The sequence below is a fragment of the Monodon monoceros genome, unplaced genomic scaffold, assembly GCF_005190385.1.
Source record: "Monodon monoceros isolate NGI ecotype Baffin Bay Population unplaced genomic scaffold, NGI_Narwhal_1 Super_Scaffold_10, whole genome shotgun sequence".
Classification (NCBI taxonomy): Eukaryota; Metazoa; Chordata; class Mammalia; order Artiodactyla; family Monodontidae; genus Monodon; species Monodon monoceros.
This window is the reverse complement of record NW_021703766.1, coordinates 4387581-4406305: the sequence shown is the minus strand read 5'-3', so window position 1 is coordinate 4406305 and position 18725 is coordinate 4387581. Positions and strand designations below refer to the sequence as shown.

The window sequence follows — 18725 nt, the reverse complement described above, 5'->3', positions numbered from 1 at the left end:
CCTTTCCTGTAATGTCAGCATCATAAATTAGCAGGGTACCTTTGTTCCAATTAATGAACCAATCGAGGCACGTTATTATTAACTAAGGTCCATACTTTTACCAGATTGCCTTAGTTTTTCCCTAATGCCCTTTTGTTGTTGTTGTTCCAGGGTCCCATGTTACATTTAATCACCATGTCTCTTTAGGCTCCTCTGGGCTGTGACAGTTGCTCAGACTTGCCTTGTTTTTCATGACCTTGACGGTTTTGAGGAGGGCTGGTCAGGTATTTTGTAGAATGTGCCTCAATCGGGACTTGTCTGATTAGACCTTTTTTTTTTTTTTTTTTTTTGTGGTACGCGGGCCTCTCACTGTTGTGGCCTCTCCCGTTGAGGAGCCCAGGCTCCGGACGCGCAGGCTCAGCGGCCATGGCTCACGGGCCCAGCCGCTCCGCGGCATGTGGGATCCTCCCGGACCGGGGCACGAACCCGTGTCCCCTGCATCGGCAGGCGGACTCCCAACCACTGCGCCACCAGGGAAGCCCTGATTAGACTTTTTTCATGCTTCGACTTGGGTTTGGGGGAAGAAGACCCTGGAGATACAGGGGCTTCTCTTCACGTCCCATCAAGGGCGCCACCGCGACCCATCACTGCTGATGCTGGCTTTGATCAGCTGGCTGAGGTCTCTTTCCTCACGTTTTAATGTGTTGCCAATTAATGGGGTTCTTTCTGTGAAAGATCCTCATGCTTGGGCAACCGCTGCTGTCACTCCAGCTGGAACCTCCCCCCATCTTATCCATCCAGCATCCCCTCATAGTGTCCTCTCCCCAGGCTCTGTGTTCATGGGCCTCCTACTGCCCTGGAAGCTGCAGTGGCCCCCATGTCACATGAATCGAGACTAAACTCCGCCCTCTGACTCTTCACAGCCTGGCCTGCCCCACTGCCCCATCTCTAAGTCTTCTGAGAGAACAGAAGCCTGAGCTAAGAAAATGCACTAGAATTCATCTCTGGCACAACCTAGCCTTTGGGACCTCGGGCAGGTTTCTTAAGCTCTCAGAGCCTCAGTTTTCTCATCTGTAAAGTGGAGATCAGAGCAGCATCTTTTCCATGGGATAATTGTGAATGTTTCATGAGAAAATACAAGCACTCAGCAAACGTTTATTAGCATTAGCATACCATCAACAGCAGTATTTCTTCTCTGAATTTCTCTTGTACTTTAACTTAGCACCATCCTATTTAGCACTTAATCACCCTCTGTTTGTATCAAGAACTTGATTTCCAAATTTCTTGGAATAGAGTCTGACTTAAAATTCTTTGGGTGTATAATAGGCGTCCACTAAAGTCTTGTTGAGTTGACCAATTGAGAAACTGGGCGAGCAGGTTATATTCTAATTGGTCTTTCTTTAACCAGCAAAAACCAGTGGTCAAAATGAGCTCTGCTTATGTGGTTCTCTGTGTGTTTGGAGGGGTTAGGGTTGGAACTAGAAGAGACTTGGCGACCTTCCAGCCCAGTGTCTCCCAAAACTTACCCCACTAGATGATCCACATACTACCTCCCCCACTTGGAGAGTCTCGGCACCTATTTGCATAGTAAAGGCCCTGAAAAGTCCTGCACTAAGGAGAACCAGTTCACTGGCTTTAACTCCATGTTTCCCAAAATGTTTTTCACCATGGAACCCTTTCTCCATAGCGCACCAATTAACTCCCTGTGAAAGAGGGTTCCCCAAGACACAAGTGGGAAAATGATGTTCTAACTCCTGACGCATCCATTTTATAAATGGAAAAACTAAAGCTTCCCAAATCACAGATATGCAAATATGATTTTTTTAAAAAAAAAGAACCTTAAGAAGTCTCTAGCCCTCGTGGGTCCACTGGGAAACCAGCATGGAGGTACGGGGGGCTCTTGGGCATGCACTTAGCATTCACGTAGTCTTGTACAAGTGTAAACACTGGAATTAAAAACAGAACAAATAAACCTGTCTCCTTAGTTCCACTTGCTGCCAGTTGTCTCCTTGTTCTTTCTGTCCGGCTCTTCTGTCCGTGCCCACTTCCGCCCCCTCGTTGAGAGCCCTACTATGCTTCACTTGGCCTTTATTCCTTGGACTGTATGCTTCCCCTCCCAACGCAACTGGCCTACCTCTTGCAACGTCTAACATGGTTTCTTTATATCTCCCCCATGTCCATCCTTCTCTGCTCAAGACTTTTCATGGCTCCTCATCGCTTACAAGGTAATATCCAAATTTCTTAACCAATGCCAAACACAACTGGGTTCCAACCACACCTTCCATACCTCCTTGCCCCAGTCATGCTGGTCCCCACATGGGTCCCCAGGTGGACCAAACCTCCTGTCTCTTTGCCTGTGCCCTCTTGCGTTGATGGGGTTAAGTCCCCTCTTCCAATCAGTGCCCCTTGAGAGCAGGGCCAGCTCTCCTTCCCACTGTGGCTTCCGCACCTGGGCCAGTGCCCACCTCTGTCCACTCCCTGTCTACTCGCAAGAACCTGTCCCCAGAGAGGGTGAATTGGTGCCAGTGCTCAGCGCACTGGGCTTCTGTCCTTTTAGTGCTGGTGGGTTGCTGGCAAACGAGCAGTCTTTTCTGTACCTCCCCCCATCTCTCCATTGCTCTGATGAAGCTTGTTATTACTAAGTTCACCCAGCAGCAGTTCTCCAAATTGCCTCTTTTTTTTTTTTTTTTTTTTTTTGCGGTACGCGGGCCTCTCACTGCTGTGGCCTCTCCCGCTGCGGAGCACAGGCTCCGGACGCGCAGGCGCAGCGGCCATGGCTCACAGGTCCAGCCGCTCCGCGGCATGTGGGATCCTCCCGGACCGGGGCACGAACCCGTGTCCCCTGCATCGGCAGGTGGACTCTCAACCACTGCGCCACCAGGGAAGCCCTCTTTTTTGCTTAAATGAGAAGGTCCTTAGGGGCAGAGCCCACCCTGATGCCTTGCGTGTCCTCGGTGGTACCTGGCACAGTTCTGGCCACAGGAGACTCCCCTCTTGAATGATACCTACTGGGCCTGTGGTCAGTTTTGCAAGGTGGTTAAGAGTGCAGTTTCTGGAGCCATCGCCTTGGTTCAGACCTCTGCTCTGCCACTAACTAGCTGTGTAAACTTGAGCACATTTCTTAATCGGTCCATGCCTCAGTTACCCCAAATGTAGAGAGGAGAAAATAATAGCATCTTTCATGGAGTCTGTGAGGATTGAGAGATAAGCCTTGTGTCAGACTCCCCTGGTGGCACAGTGATTAAGAATCCACCTGCCAATGCAGGGGACACGGGTTTGAGCCCTGGTCCAGGAAGATCCCACATGCTGCGGAGCAGCTGGGCCCGTGCGCCACAGCTACTGAGCTTGTGAGCCACAACGACTGAGCCCGGATGCCGCAATTACTGAAGCCCGCGCGCCTAGAGCCCATGCTCCACAACAAGAGAAGCCACCGCAATGAGAAGCCCGCGCACTGCAACAAAGAGTAGCCCCCGCTCGCTGCCACTAGAGAAAGCCTGCGCGCAGCAACAAAGACCCAATGCAGCCAAAGATAAAAAATAAATTAAAAAAAAAAAGAGATAAGCCTTGTGAAGTGTTCCGCATCTGGCCTGGCTCATGGTAGATGTTCTGGAAGTGTCACCCTGGAAACGTCTGGGTGTGTGTGCGTATCTGTGCCCGAGTATGTGTTTTCGGTGTTGACGTGACCTTAGGCTGTCACTGCATAACACGGCTCAGTGCTACTCAGACTACACAGATTGTACGGGACCTTCCAAGGCGGGTGGGATGTGGAGTGTTAGGGGAAAGACAGGATGCTCTGAGAGGGATGTTCTAATTTAACCATTGCCTAAGTTTTTAAAAATATTAAAATTTAAAATAATGTTAAAATAGGATATGAGACCTTTGTGCTTTCTGAAAGGGGCCATACATTCAAAGCTTTTCTGTTTCGTGGAGGCATCTGAGGCTGCATTCTGATACTCGCTTCCTGCTTTCAGCACGTTCCTGTTTGCTGTCTGCTGGCAATGACACTAAGGTGCTAGACACCGTTCTGGGCTTTGAAAACCAGCTCACAGATGGGAGGGTGGGTGCCACGCCTTCTCGCTTTGCTCCCCCAGGTCACAGACCTCCTGGTGGACGAGTCCAGTTTCACGGGAGAAGCCGAGCCGAGCAGTAAGACGGACACCCCGCTGACGGGCGGGGGCGACCTCACCACCCTGAGCAACATTGTCTTCATGGGGACACTGGTGCAGTACGGGAAGGGACAGGTAAGCCCCGGGTGCCTGGGGGCCCTGGTCTCCGTCATCTGCAGGCTTTCAGCCTCAGAGCTCAAGCTCCTCTCTCCTAAACGCAGGGCGTCGTGATCGGAACAGGAGAAAGATCCCAGTTCGGAGAAGTGTTTAAGATGATGCAGGCTGAAGAGGTGAGGGCAGTGGGGCTTTGGGTTTTTGGAAGCTGGGCTTTGAGATGATTCTCAGCTGGTGACACCAGCCCTGCCTGCTCCTTAGGAATAAGGATGATATGCTTAACGTGAGTACCCTTTTTCAAATTTTTTCTTTTAAAACATTTATTCGGATTTTTGTCAAGATAACTTACGGTGACACGCGCAGATCTGAAACGTAGCAGTCAGTGAATTTTTATATATGTGTCCTTGTGTAATCGTCACTCAGCTTAAGACGTTAAAAAATCCAGGCAGAAACTGGGGGACGCTGCTGGGATCTCATCTAACAAACCCATTGTTCTCATCCTTTCAGACGCCTAAAACTCCTCTACAAAAAAGCATGGACAAACTGGGGAAGCAATTGACACTTTTCTCATTCGGCATAATTGGTGGGTGAAGCAATTTCTGCATGGGGTCCCAGAGGGGATGGGGTGTGTGGAGGGAGCCGTCCTGAGCACCCACAGCTGTTTCTCAAATACCCTGCTACTCACCTGGGTGAGAACTGGGGTTTGGGATCAGAGGTTCTTGGACAGTAACAAGAGGTTTCTCTATCAGAACAAGCTAATGGCTGTAACAAGCAGCCCCCACATTTTAATGGCCTAACATGGTCAAAATCTATTTCCTGCCCACACCACAGTCCATGGGCATGTTCCTGGTGAAATGGCTTTCCTGGATAGCTCACCTCCAAACACTGACTTGGGATCCCAGGCCCCTACCGTATTGTTGCTCTGCCTTCCTGCAGGTCCTGGGAGGTGGGCCATAATTCTATGTAGCCAGCAGGTAGGGAAAGAGAGAATATGGAGGCTTGTGGGGGGAAATTTTTAAGGCAGGGACCAGGAAGTGATGTCATCAATTTTGCCTATTCTCGATTGGCTGGAATGAAGTCACATGGCCTACCTAACTGCAGAGGAGACTGGGAAATGTAGTCTGGTGGTGCGCCCAGCCAGGTTTCTATGCTACTAAGCAGGTTGTGCCTGGGCTTGTGCGTCCTGGCCTTTGGCAACACACCAAACAGCATCCACAGATGCTGCAGAGCTAAATTCAGGTCTTACTCCTGAAGATCCCCATGGGGCTGCCCTGGTCCCTTCACCTGCTCCTTCCTGCTGTCTCCAGCTCTGGTTTTGAGTCTGTGTCCTTCGTTCCCAGCTTTCAGGATCAACCAGTGCCTGGGCCACTGTAGATTCTCAATAAATGTTGGTTGAACGAACGAGTGAATAAAGGAACAAACCAACCAACCACTGCTTATAGCATTAGCAGTGATGGGAGGAAGTACTAGAGAATCTGGCTAAACTGCAGGGCCGATAAAGTTCTTGGGAGAAACATCTGTCCCTCCTGGCAGCAGTTTTGTTGTGCTTCTGGGCATCTAGATGCATTCATTCATTTAGTGAGTATCTTATAACATGCTAGACCCTATGATAGGTTCTGGAGCCACCAAGATGAGTCAGACACAGCTTGTGCCCTTTGAAGGACCCCAGGGAAATAGGAGAGAGACACCTGAACAAATATGAAATGTGAAGGCAGCAGTTAATTTTGCATGGGAGAGTTGGGAAGGCTCCCAGGAGGAGGTGACATTAAGTTGGGTCTCGAAGGATGGGTAGGAGTTTGCCAAGTGAAAAAAAAAAAAAAAAAAAAAAAGAAGAGATTGGGAATTCCAGACAGAGGAAAGGGTAGATTCAAAGGCATGGAAGGTATTTCCCACTCTTTCACAACTTATAAGAGGTGGTAAATTTAGCAAAGTGTTAAGAGGATATGGTCTGAAGTCAAAGCTCTCAATTCTGTCATGCTGGGGACAGACCTGCCCACCCTTTCCTCCCTGGCCACCCCATCCCAACCTTCTAGTATCCAGTCTCCTTTCCAAATGTCAACTTTGGATTTAGTGCTCAGACTTTGCTCAGTCAGTAGTTTTACTGTTTTCATGTAGCTCTATGTCCTCTTCCCTCGTCTCCACCCTATTTTGTCCTGGAGCAGTTATGGAAAATGGGTTTTATCTTAACCTGTCAAGTCTGATCACAGCTAAGGGGGCTGTGTGCTTGTGAGAGGATTTGGAGTCCATGCTCAGGCTAGGTGGCAGAGAACTGTGATGGATTAGTGATGTCTGTCATGGACGCAGGAGGGGAAAGTGGCTCTGCATCGCCGTTCACCTGCCATCCTCGGGGTTACATTGATCAGGCTTTTGGGCTAGAATGGATGCCCACGCGGCCCCAGCTGGCCAGAGGACCCTTTTACACTCTGGAACAGGGGATGGAAACTATGACTCCCAGGCCAAATCGGGTTTGCCACCTGTTTTTGTGTGGCTCACAAGCCAAGAATTTTTTTTACATTTTTAAATGACTGAAAAAAATAGAAGAAGAATATGTTATGACATTAAAGTTATATGAAATTCAAATTTCAGTGTTCACACATCTGTTTTATGGGCACACGGCCACACCCATTCACGTATTATCTATAGCTGCTTGCACACTGCAACGGCCAAGCTGAGTTGTAACAGACCATATGGCCCATAGAGCCGATGCTGTTTACTATCTGATCTGTTATATGAAAACCTTTCCACCACCTGCTCTAGACATTGGGGTTGCCAGAAGGAGACTGGGCCGTAATAATGGCCCCAAGAGCAAATACCAAGTAGATGTGCTTCAAGGCACATTGTCAAATAGATGCTCTTAGCAGGCCTTTCCACAAGATGAAATTTGTTTAAAAAAAAAAAATCCAAGTCAGAGGTCCTGCACGGTCATTGCCTCGTATAAGCCATTATTCCTCAAGTTAAATTAGAAAGTAAATTAGCATGTCCATGGCCAGGCCCATGATACCATTCAGACGTGTTTTCTTTTTAATAAATATTTGAAGAATTGCTCTGGCAGAGTGGGAATTTTGAACCCTCAGAGGGTCCAAGGAGGAGATTCTGGGGAACAGCGAGCTCCAGCGGAAAGCGGTGTTTGCCACTTTCCACGGTATCAATAGTCACAGCCGCCCATTTCAAGCTACCAGTGCAAAGTTACTGAACGTGGATTTGGGAAGAAATGAGCACAGTCAGCTCTTGTGAGCCCCCGGTGAACAAGCTCAGCCTCCTCCTGCAGGGAGGCCCCCAGGGTAGGGGCGGGTCCTGGTGGGTGCGACCCTGCCCCTATTTTTAATAGAGTTCCCTCCCACCCAGTCTTTTGCATCTGGGTTCATTTGGATTGCAGCTAAGATTTTATATGACTACTGAAGCCTGTTGCTAATCATAGTATGAAAATAGGGACTTCCCTGGTGGTGCAGCGGTTAAGAATCCGCCTGCCAATGCAGGGGCCACGGGTTGAAGCCCTGGTCCGGGAAGATCCCACGTGCCGCGGAGCAACTAAGCTTGTGCGCCACAACTACTGAGCCTGCGCTCTAGAGCCCCCGAGCCACAGCTACTGAAGCCCGTGCGCCTTGAGCCCGTGTTCCGCAACAAGAGAAGCCACCGCACCGCAATGAAGACCCAACGCAGCCAAAAATTAATTAATTAATTAATTAGAAAGATACATAGTATGAAAATAGCCCCTAATAAATCAGATCTTCTGACCCCGCTACTCCCAACACACACGCACACACGCACACCGCTACTACCCAGCAGGAAACTTGCGCTGGCTCCCCTTTCCCTGCAAAACAAAGCTGGTGCTTTTCAGCAAGTCTCCCAGGACGTGTCAACAGGTGACTCCTCTCACCTCACACATTTTTCCCTTCACCTGTCCGGTAACCGTGGCCCCAGCCTTTCACGACTGGGTGCTCCTGTGGGCCAGGAGCCGAGCTAAGCACTCCAGGTACATTGTCACATCTTACATCCTGAAACAAGTCCTTGAGGAAGACACGGTCATTGTCCCCGCTTTGCAGGTGAGGAAACTGAGGCCACGCCTGGCGGCCCCTGAACTTCTCCCCATTGTCAGAACGTCTCAGCACTTGCACGGGTCCCAGCGTGACTCATGCCACCCCTGTGCCTGGAGGGTCCGTCTCTGACTGACTGTGTGTCCCACACATAGCACAGTGCCCGGCGTTTAGGAAGCGTTGGGTCAACGACTGACGAAGGAGAGAAATGGAGAAAGGAATGTATTTAATCATGAACACGCAGGATAAAGTCAGTCAAGAGACAGCGGCCAATCTGTGCGTCACGGGAACACAGCAGACACCTTGGGGCAAGTCCTGGGGGCGTGCAGCCCATGGGAACTTGTGGAATACAGAAATGTTGACAACAGCCCCAGATAAACTGGTTGGCTGTTTCTTTCTTTTACTTGAGCTGCCTTGATCCTCTCCTGAAGAAGTAAAGCCATCCTCTTTCTCGTAGTCAAGGGAGTTGCTTTCTTAAAAAGAAAAAGGGGAGAGGTGGCACGTGTTTGAGGTTATTCATAATAGTCCTTTGTATTACTGGAAATTCTTTAAGGAGATGAGTTTGGAATGCCTTCGTCCTTTGGAGGACATAGTTGTGCGTGTGTGTGTGTGCGTGTGTGCGTACGTGTGTGTGTGTGTACATACATACGTGTATGTTTTTATCTCCTCCCAGGCCTGATCATGTTCACGGGCTGGCTGCAAGGGAAGCATCTCCTCAGCATGTTCACCATCGGGGTCAGGTAAGGGCGCTGGGCCATCCCCCCTCGCCTGTGCACAAGGGAAGGTGGGGAGATTGGGGGGCAGGAATGGCGTGGGGAAGATGCAGCCCTTCCCCCTAAGCCACAGTCTCCCCGTAGCACACTGTCTGGCAGGTGGGTGCCCAGCGAATGTCTGCAAAAGGAAGGAAAGCTGACGACTCGGAGTCCCTGTCACTGTCCCTCTGGCCCGTGGGTTTGGGTTTTCCTGGCTGAGCGCGGACTCCAGAGCCAGCCAACCCACATTTAGATTCTGCCTTTGCCACTTGCTAGCCATGCGACCCCGGCCCAGCGTCTTCATTTACTGGTCCTTCTTTTCCTCCTCTGTAAACGGGTGTGATGTCAGCCCTCCGAGAGGCGCGGTGAGGATGCCCCGGGTGCCCTGCGCAGGTGCCTGCAGCCACGCGGAACGCGCAGTGGGTGCGTGTTCTCATTACGCACTTGGAACTCGGCCCTTGATTTATGGAGGCAGCTGCGGGAGAGGACAGAGACCGTGTAGCCGAGGCCACACGGCTGACTGCAGGGCTGGGGATCGGGGCCCTGACTTTAAGCCCAGGGAACCTGCCCTTCCCTGACCTGGTGGTGCTCATAAGTGACCGCCCCACCCTGGGTCCCAGTGGAGAAGCAGAGGCAGACAGGAGAAGGCAGGCTCTGTGCAGGGGCGTGAAGTTGCCACAGCTTTTCCACGGCTGCTCGGGGACACGGGGTGCTAGGGATTGTCCCTAATGGGGCATGTCCCAGCGGAAGAGCAGCCGGTAATCCGGGACGTGGAGGACCCACGTCAGGCCCCTCATGGTTTCCTCAGGGTGACGCCCCCTTGTGTTGTTGTCTGTAAGATGGTCAGGTGTTATGTGGAAGATTAATGTCGGTGAGCGAAAATACATACTTAGTACCTCAAACCCACAATGTAAACAAACTTAGGTGCCCGTCAAGTAGTGAACAGATAAACAGTATACAGTGGAATACTATTCAGCCACGAGAAGGAGGGAAGCCAGTGGGGGAAGGGTAAGCTGGGACGAAGTGAGAGAGAGGCATGGACGTATATACACTACCAAATGTAAAATAGATAGCTAGTGGGAAACAGGTGCATAGCACAGGGAGATCAGCTCGGTGCTTTGTGACCACCTAGAGGAGTGGGATGGGGGGGTGGGAGGGAGACGCAAGAGGGAGGAGATACGGGGATATATGTATATGTATAGCTGATTGACTGTCATACAGCAGAAGCTAACACACCATTGTAAAGCAATTATACTCCAGTAAAGATGTTAAAAAAAAAGAGTGAAGCACTGACACGTGCTACGGTGTGGATGCCATAGAAACATGAGGCTAAGAGAAGGAAACCAGACAGAAATGGCCACATACCATGTGACTTTGTTTCTATGAAATGCCCCAAACAGGCAAATCCATACAGACGGAACGTAGGTTAGTGGCTGCCAGGGACTGGGGTCGGGGAACGAGGAGGGACCCCAACAGTTGTGGGGTTTCTTCTGGGGGTGATGAAAAGGCTCCAAAAGTGATTGTAGGGATCGTTATACAACTCTGAATATAAAACCACTGAATTATATACTTTGAAAGGGCGAATCTTATGGTACGTGAATTACATCTCAATAAAGAAAACATAAAGCAGGTAATTAGGAAAGCTATTATTACAAGGATCCTTGGAACCTTTCTAATTTATATATAAAAAGTAAACTGTTTGCAAACAGCCACGTTGTAACTGTCATTACAATGACGCACCTCACAATGGCTCGGGGCATCCCAGTGTAGGACGGAGGCTGTGGGGAGCTGCTTCCCACAGGGCCGGCCAGTGTGGGCCAGAGAACCTTGCTTTAGGGGGTTGAGTGTACACGTCTCTGGTACAGAGTCAAGTCTGTCTGTGTAAAAATGAGTGGACACCATTACCTGGCAATTAGCAATAGAAGAAATTCAAATGCAGGTCTTGTAAAATTCCAAATGCCTCCCTTTTTAAAATTGAAGTATAGTTGATTTACAGTGTTGTGTTAATTTCTGCTGTACAGCAAAGTGATTCAGTTGTACATATATATGTACATTCTTTCAAATGCCTCATTTTTTAATCACACTGACCTGTGTGCATTGAGAGGCAGGTCAGCAAAATCCACCTGCGGGCAGGTGTGTATCCTATTACTCAGTGACTATTTTGTGACTGAATGGAAACTGGAAAAGCCTGTGTCTGGTTTTAGAAGCTTTGCCATTCCTTAACAAACAAAATCTCATTAATGCCAACTCCTGGGAACATGAAAAAGAAAAAGGAAAAGCTGGTTAGAATATAATGGGACAAAAACCATAAAAGCAAGATACAGATGGCAAACATTTGGAAAACGCCATCTCAGACTAATTCTGAGTATAAAACGAAAAGATACCCTAACAGCAATTGTCTTTAGGTTTTCACTTTATATAAGCTATAAATAAATGGATGGATACCAGGGCTTGGGTCTTCCCCCCAAACTCTTTGGAACCATGAAAATCAGGCCATTGTGCTGTACAGATGTTCCTGCTGGATTTCAGGTCTTTTCCCTGAAACACACCCGGATCATCATCGTCACATTTGGGTGGTGGCCACAGCAGAGGGCTTGCAGAGGTCTAGATACAGAGCCCAACGCGTTCTTTTGAGTGGACGAGGTCATGATCTCAAGTCGAGCTGGGGTTTCCTGACTTTATATCCTGAGCTACGTGCCGTGAATGGTATAAAGGAAAATAGGACCCAGAGCTTTCGTTGGCCGTTTATCCTTCCGTGTCAGTGTCAGAGTGTTGACCGGCTAGGTGAGGCGGTTCTAGAATCTTCGAGAAAGTGAAGGGGGCGCAGCCAGGGTCTGCTGATGCCGAGTGGAGGAGGGGGAGGGACTCGGGAGGAGCAGGTGACCTCGCTCATCGAGGCACAGCTCCGAGAGGCAGGCCGGTCTCCGTTTCACAGATGGAGAAGCTGAGGGTTAGGCCGACACATCTGCCTGTAGTTACAGGATCAGGGAGTGGAGGAGACAGGCCGCAGACCCCACGATTCTGATCCAAAGCCAGGGTCCGGCTCAGTGCCCCTGGCCACCTCCCGGGCAGGGCGGGGACTCTCCCTCCCCTCCCCGGCCATGGCACTTGGTTTGCTTATTTGCCCCACACGTTTCTTGAGCACCTGTTTACTATGTACTTGCATCGTCCACTGCTGGTGGAGCCGGACCACGGAGTCTGCAGGCTGGTGGGGAAAGTAAACGTGAACAATTTAAGTGAATGTTAGCAAAATAATCACAACGTATGATCAAAGCTACAAAGGAAACGATGGTTGAGAGAGATTAAAAGGGAGGCGGGAAGGGATGTGGCCGGAAAAGGGGGCCGAGAGAGGTTTCTCTGAGGAGTTGAAGCTGGAGAGATGCTGCTAAGGGTGGGCGGGGCGTTCAGGCAGGGGAATGGCAGGGGCAAAGGCGCGGAGGCAGAGTGAGCCTAGCGCATCTGTGGAAGCAGCGGGGAGGCCGTGGTCGGGCTGGGTGATAAGACCAGACGGTAGGGTAGATGACGGGGCTGATCACGCGGAAACTCATGGGCCCCTTTTTCTCTGAATTCTAATCACATCCTCAGAGCCCTTCTCAACACGCGGTGCCAGGCCATCTCTACTATTCTTTTGGAGCAGAGAGATGAAAAGCGTTGGCCATTCTTGGGATGGTGATGGGAGGTGTGAACCCTGGCTTGCTCTGAGGAGGGAGGGGGGAAGAGGGAACAGGGCAGTGGGCAGCTGGCTGCGCTGTGGACGGTGGAGTCTGAGGTGAGGGCAGGGCCTCCCGCAAGAGGAGGACGCCGTAGAGCAGGGGGTCTTGGACTTGACCGTAACTAACCTCACCATACAAGGGTCCCTGAGAGAGCTTGTCCCACACAGATTGCCGGGGCTCTGACTCAGTGGGTCTGGGGGGAGGGCCCGAGATTCTGCATTCCTAACATGCTCCCCAGGGATGGTGATGCTGCCGGTTCAGGAAGCAGCACTCTGAGCAGTGAGGCCATGGCTACAATTACCCTAGTCGGGGCTCCAGCAAGAGGTGGTGCTAGGGAAGAAGGTGGAGCCCCAAAAAGAAGGCTCAGGTGACTGGGTCTTCAGAGGTAGGGGGTGGTGGCAGAGGGTGGAGCCTCAGCCACGAGGGGCTCCCAGAAAAAGCAGAGCTCTCAGAGGCCGTGATGCATGAGAACCTCCCCCAAATAAGGATGCGTTCCATCCCATCTTGTAAACCACAGAAAGTTCCATGAGGCAAAAAGACTGTTAAATATTTCCAGGTCAGTAAGAGAAAAGGCTCCTGTGTCCACTGCATCCCTACTTCCCCAAGGTCATTTCTGATTTCTTGTCTAACAGCCCCTTTCATCTCTCTCATCCCACTCGGTCCATGGGAAACTTGCAATTGAAAGAAAACTGACTGTGGTCATTTCACTTGTGACTTTGAAAGGATGAGGTTCTTCAGTTTCTAGCAGAAGAAAATCACTCAACACCTCTCAGTCATAAGGTAGAAATGGCAGGATAGCTGGTGAGGAAGAGACTCTCCAAAATAAATAGCATGAGAATCATTCTTTTAAAAACTTTATCCTACTTCCCTCTGCCTTGAGCGACATTCAGGATGACCCAAGGTCTACTTGCTTTTCCTGGTCTAATCTTTATTAGTTTGCCAATTAATTTTTTATTATGAGAACATCCAGGCACACACAATGCCCTTCTCATGCCATGTAGGAGGAAAGTGACCATGAGAACCCTTTGCAAATGTTTGCTTAGCTGGCCTTGTCAGCCTGTGCCATAAAACCAAGGAAACCTTCTTGCCGTCACCGTAGAAACCGGGCACAGTCCCTTGACCAAATTCCGTCACCTTGGTTTATATAACTTACCCCTGCGTGCTCCATGGTCTCCAGGTGAAAGGCCGCCATTCATATACCGTATTTCTTTGATTCTAAGACACACATTCTTTTTCACCTTCTACCTTCTCTGAAGTCAGACTGCTTCTCACAAGTGAGGTGATGAGAAAGCATCCCGGCACCGTTAATGGGCGGTATGTTTTTACAGGTGCGCAGGATAATGGTGCCCTTCCCAATCAGCAGCGCCTTAGATCTGATGAAATACGGTAGCCATGCGTGGCTTCGGTTGAATGGTCATCCTCGGCGGTGGCGGCGGCGGGGCTTTCTGATTATTAACCAACCTATGTAGAGCGCTCACTATATGCTAGGCCAGGGTGGGTCCAGGCTCTTGCACTTGCCATGTGTTCACTCATTCCTGTGTGTTCACTCAGCAAATATTTACTGACTACCTGCGGGACTGTGCTCTGCAAAGGGTGAACCACGCCGGGGCTTGGCATGGTGATGCTCACCCCACAGCTCTGCACAGTCTGCCCCGCACTCTCCAGCCTCCCCCATCGGCCTGAGGTCACTGGCAAGACACAAACCCTGCCCACAGGAAGGGGATCCTGTGCTCAGTCCCAATGCAGATTCCCAAGGGAGAAGCTCGTTGGGTCAGCTGGAGTCACATGTTCTCCTCTAACCCAATCAACCTTGGCTGTGGGAGGGCAGGGCCACGTGGTACAGAAAGAGTTGGCGGGGGCGTCCTAAGCAGATGAGCAGACAGCACAACGACCCGCTTAGGCAAACGCCTCGCCGTGCCACTTCACCTCCCCCAACTTTCATTTCCTTGTCTGGTCTTCTCACAGCAAGTGTCTAAACCATTAGACCAATTTAGAGTAAAATGTAAGGGACCCAGGGAGGACCCTCTGAACCTAATAATTCCGCTTCCCACTTAGTGCCTGATTCCGGAAATTGCTTTCATAGGGCCCAAGCCTTTTGTCTCTAATAGATGACAATTTAAATGCAAAAGCACTTAAATAGGCAAAACAGGGGACAGACTAATTCACACTAAAGTGTGGATGTCTGGTAGGAAAGCAGGGTTTCGCGGGGGGGAAAGCTCAGAGCAATGGATGCTGAAGGAGGAGGCAGGTGTGTCATGGGACTGGCAGCAGAGGACAGAACAGAGAAGGTGGGGGAACCACGGACAAGCTTCACCGGGTAAACATGCTGCCAACGCCAGGTGCGATGCACGTCATCGTTAAGTGCGTGCTCGAGGTGATCCGCCTGGCCTTTTCGATCCAGCCTGGCTGTGGCCGCCATTCCCGAGGGTCTGCCCATCGTCGTCACAGTTACGCTGGTCCTGGGAGTGCTGCGGATGGCCAGGAAGCGGGTCATTGTGAAGAAGCTGCCAATCGTGGAGACTTTAGGTGAGGGAACCCAGCTGGTTGGATTCTTACAAATTGGACTGCATGGGCCTTTTAGTGCCGTGATGATTCTACCTGGGTGTTTCCTAAGCCTGAGAGTTGGTGGTGACGACTTCTTGTTCCTGTAAACTCTGGTGTCTTCTCGTGCCAGGTTGCTGCAATGTCATCTGTTCTGATAAGACGGGGACTCTGACTGCCAATGAAATGACTGTCACCCAACTTGTGACGTCGGATGGGCTCCACGCCGAGGTGAGCCCGTGTGAATTTATAAGGTTCAAGTCCAGGTTGTGCCCTGCCAGACCCCTTCCTTCCCAGAGAAAGCACACGGAGTCTTCCAGAGAACAGTAAGGAAGAAGCAACTATGGGTTATTGGACAATCTCCTTGCTACCAGTAGTAGCAGGGAACACGACTGGTGGAAGGCAGCCACCCTCTGGTTGGCAGAGGATGCTACACCCTTGCGTTTTCACATTGTCCGTGTTTCCTGTCCTATCACAGCCACAGCGTAATCACAGCAGAGGTCACTGCCAAGGCTACAATATTTGCTGTCGGCTGTACAAGAAAGAGCTTGCCCGCCCCGGTTCTAGAACATAAGCACCCTTGTATGCTAATACTTGGTTTTCATAACCATAATTTTTACCGGCTGAAGAATGCCCTGTTGCAATTTACTGAAGCACGGCACCTGGTGAGGTATCTGACTAATACGTAATCCCGCAGGGGACATTTCACGCTTGGAGATGTGTTCGTGGTGGGACCGTGTCCTTGGGGATGGATCCCCAGAAAGGGATATGGGTCAACCGGGGAAGCGTCTTTTTGCCTCCTAGCGACACCCCGTTTTTTGCCTTTGCCCTGTAGGTCAGCGGAGTTGGCTACAACGGCCAAGGGACTGTCTGCCTTTTACCCTCAAAGGAAGTCATTAAGCAGTTTTCCAACATCTCAGTGGGGAAATTAGTGGAGGTAAGTGTCAAAAGCGCCACCGTGAAAGTAAACATGCATTTAAAACAGAGCTAATGGGGACTCTCTCCGGAAAGAGAGACAGCAGTTGGACCAGCTGGTTCTCGGTGATGACCGGGCCACGGCCCAGGGGTCAGGTTGTCACGGCGGCCCAGATACAGATGGAAATATGGGTCGTAAGGGAAAAGCTGGGAGCCCCTTCCTCCCCCCTTGCTTGCTGGACAGGGAAGGGGCTCTGTGAATGTTGGGAAACAAGCACGGGATGAACGCTGCCTGCTGTTACCATCAGTACTTGTAACGTGAGCCATACCTATCCTCGCAGGAGCTCACGTCCCCTCCCCACGAGGAGTTTGACCACCATCCTCTCCGCGCAGGTCCCACCTCCACGGTGACAATTAACAGAGCCCTGAGAGGGCGGCCCCATTATCTCAGTTGTGCAGATTAAGAAACGGGAGCTCGGGACTTCCCTGGCGGTCCTGTGGTTCAGACGCCGCGCTCCCAATGCAGGGGGCACAGGTTCGGTCCCTGGTTGGAGAACTAAGATACGGCGTGCTGGCATGCACAGCACCGGCCAAAAAAAAAACGGGGGCTCAGAGAGGCAGCGTGAGTGCCCAAGGTCCCCCAGTGAGTGGGAGGGAGCCGGGATTCACCCCCGTGCTCTTTTTGTCTATGTTATTATTTTAAATTGAGATGTAGGTCGCACATCACAGAACTCACCCTTTAAAGTGTACAGTTCAGTGGGTTTTAGTATATCCACAAGGTTGGGCAGCCATCACCGCTATCTAATTCCAGGATGCTTCGTCGCCCCAATCAGAAACCCCGTCCCCATTAGCAGGCACTGGCCATCACCGCACACGCGTGACCCCCCAGTCCGCCTGCCTCCCCACTGTAGTTCCTCATGACAGCTGTGTGACGACCCACATTCAACAGAGTCAGTGAATATTAATCGTGTGCATTTTGAGACTGATGAATTTTGAAGAGTAAACTTGTCCCTGGCCCCCATGCCAGCCCCAGCTCTGAAAACGGGTGCAGCGTTCAGGGCTGCACCTTTTCACGTGCCTGAGTAAGCCCGGGACCCCGGCGGGTGCAGCTCCAAACACTAACAAACGACCTTCGGACACCTCTCCTTCCAGGCAGGCTGTGTCGCCAACAACGCCACCATCAGAAAGAATGCCATGATGGGGCAGCCCACGGAGGGCGCCTTGATGGCCCTGGCAATGAAGGTAGGAGGTCTGTGGCGTCTGCGTGGGGAATTCTTTCTCTCGGAGCTACACTGGCAGCACAATTCGGTCCTGTCTGAGTGAAGGAGGTCCTCACGTGGCCTTGTCCTCTTCTTGGAAGGACACCGGTCATGCCGTCGCGGGCTCCCCCAACAACCTCATCTTAACTTCGTTACACCTCCAAAGACCCTATTTCCAAATCAGATCCTGTTCGCAGGCACTGGGGAATTACACCTTCCGTAAGTCTTTGAGGGACACAGTGCAACCGATGACACTCCCCTAAGGAGACTTTTTAGATGTTTTTTCCCTGATCACTCCCCCCATGAGATTTTAATACCGCAGTTATTATGGAAAGACCCAAACGAACTTTTTTGTCAGCCCAATAGTATGTTCCTGTACTGTATGGGTGTCTGCTTTATACATAAAGGAGATTTTTTTCACCCCCTAAGAACCCATTTTCACCCCTTGGGGGGCGATGGGATGCACGGGTTAGGATTGGTTTACAACTGGGGAAACCAAGGCTCAGAGCTGTCAAGGAACTGGCCTGAAAGCCATCAAAGAGCGAGTGAATGTGAGGCCTGGCAGGGACCCCAGGTGGTGACCGCAGGCGCCCCACTTCCCAGGGCTCCTTTTGCCGCCTCTTCAAGTCTGAAACATTCGTCCCGGCAAGAAACCCCACAGGTTCCAGCTAGACGCTGTGGCAGAGGCCATCAGGCTCTGCCCCTGGGACAAGGGAAAAGAGAGATTGACTTCTTTTCCCGTGGGACGTTTGAAAGCAAATGGCTTTTCTCTGTGTGCTGAACGCTTGGATTTCTCATCTGCCTGAGGTGGTTTGAATAATGAATAATTTAAAGAGACTGAGCTTTGCATAGAGATTGGTTTAGGATGACTCACTGAAAACGTCCCATTTTATTTTCCTAGATGGGCTTAAGTGATATTAAAGATTCATACATGCGAAAAAAAGAGATTCCATTCAGTTCGGAACAGAAGTGGATGGCGGTTCAATGCAGCCCCAGGAATGAGGTGAGTCTGCCTCTCTGCCCCTTTCCAGCAAAGCAAAATGCAGACGTCAGAAGAGTTTAAAGTTCCTGGCTACTTCTGTGAGCTTCCAAATACGTGAAAGTACAGTTGATGGCAAGTAAACCTTTGATTACCTTGGGTCCTCTTCTGAGATTGTCATCTGAATCTCTGGTTCTCAAAGTGGGGTCCCTGAACCCGCAGAAGCATCACCTTGGAATTCGTTTGAAATGCAGATTCTCAGGCTCTGCCCCAGACCCACTGACTCAGAAATTCCAGGGCTGGGACCCGGTCTTCTGTGTCTGCCGGGGATTC

General features: G+C 50.7%; 1 protein-coding gene across 4 annotated transcripts in view; it reads left to right on the top strand.

Moving 5' to 3' along the window:
- The window catches only part of ATP2C2 (ATPase secretory pathway Ca2+ transporting 2), a 78302-nt gene that overhangs the window by 47320 nt on the left and 12257 nt on the right, over window positions 1-18725 (top strand). For all 4 annotated transcript variants that reach the window (XM_029202956.1, XM_029202937.1, XM_029202928.1 and 1 more), the window contains exons 8-16: window positions 4071-4220; window positions 4307-4375; window positions 4707-4782; window positions 8907-8973; window positions 15100-15224; window positions 15373-15470; window positions 16075-16176; window positions 17307-17396; window positions 18315-18416. In XM_029202956.1, the coding sequence (XP_029058789.1) occupies window positions 4071-4220; window positions 4307-4375; window positions 4707-4782; window positions 8907-8973; window positions 15100-15224; window positions 15373-15470; window positions 16075-16176; window positions 17307-17396; window positions 18315-18416 (879 nt within the window). The remainder of the gene's footprint in view (window positions 1-4070; window positions 4221-4306; window positions 4376-4706; window positions 4783-8906; window positions 8974-15099; window positions 15225-15372; window positions 15471-16074; window positions 16177-17306; window positions 17397-18314; window positions 18417-18725) is intronic.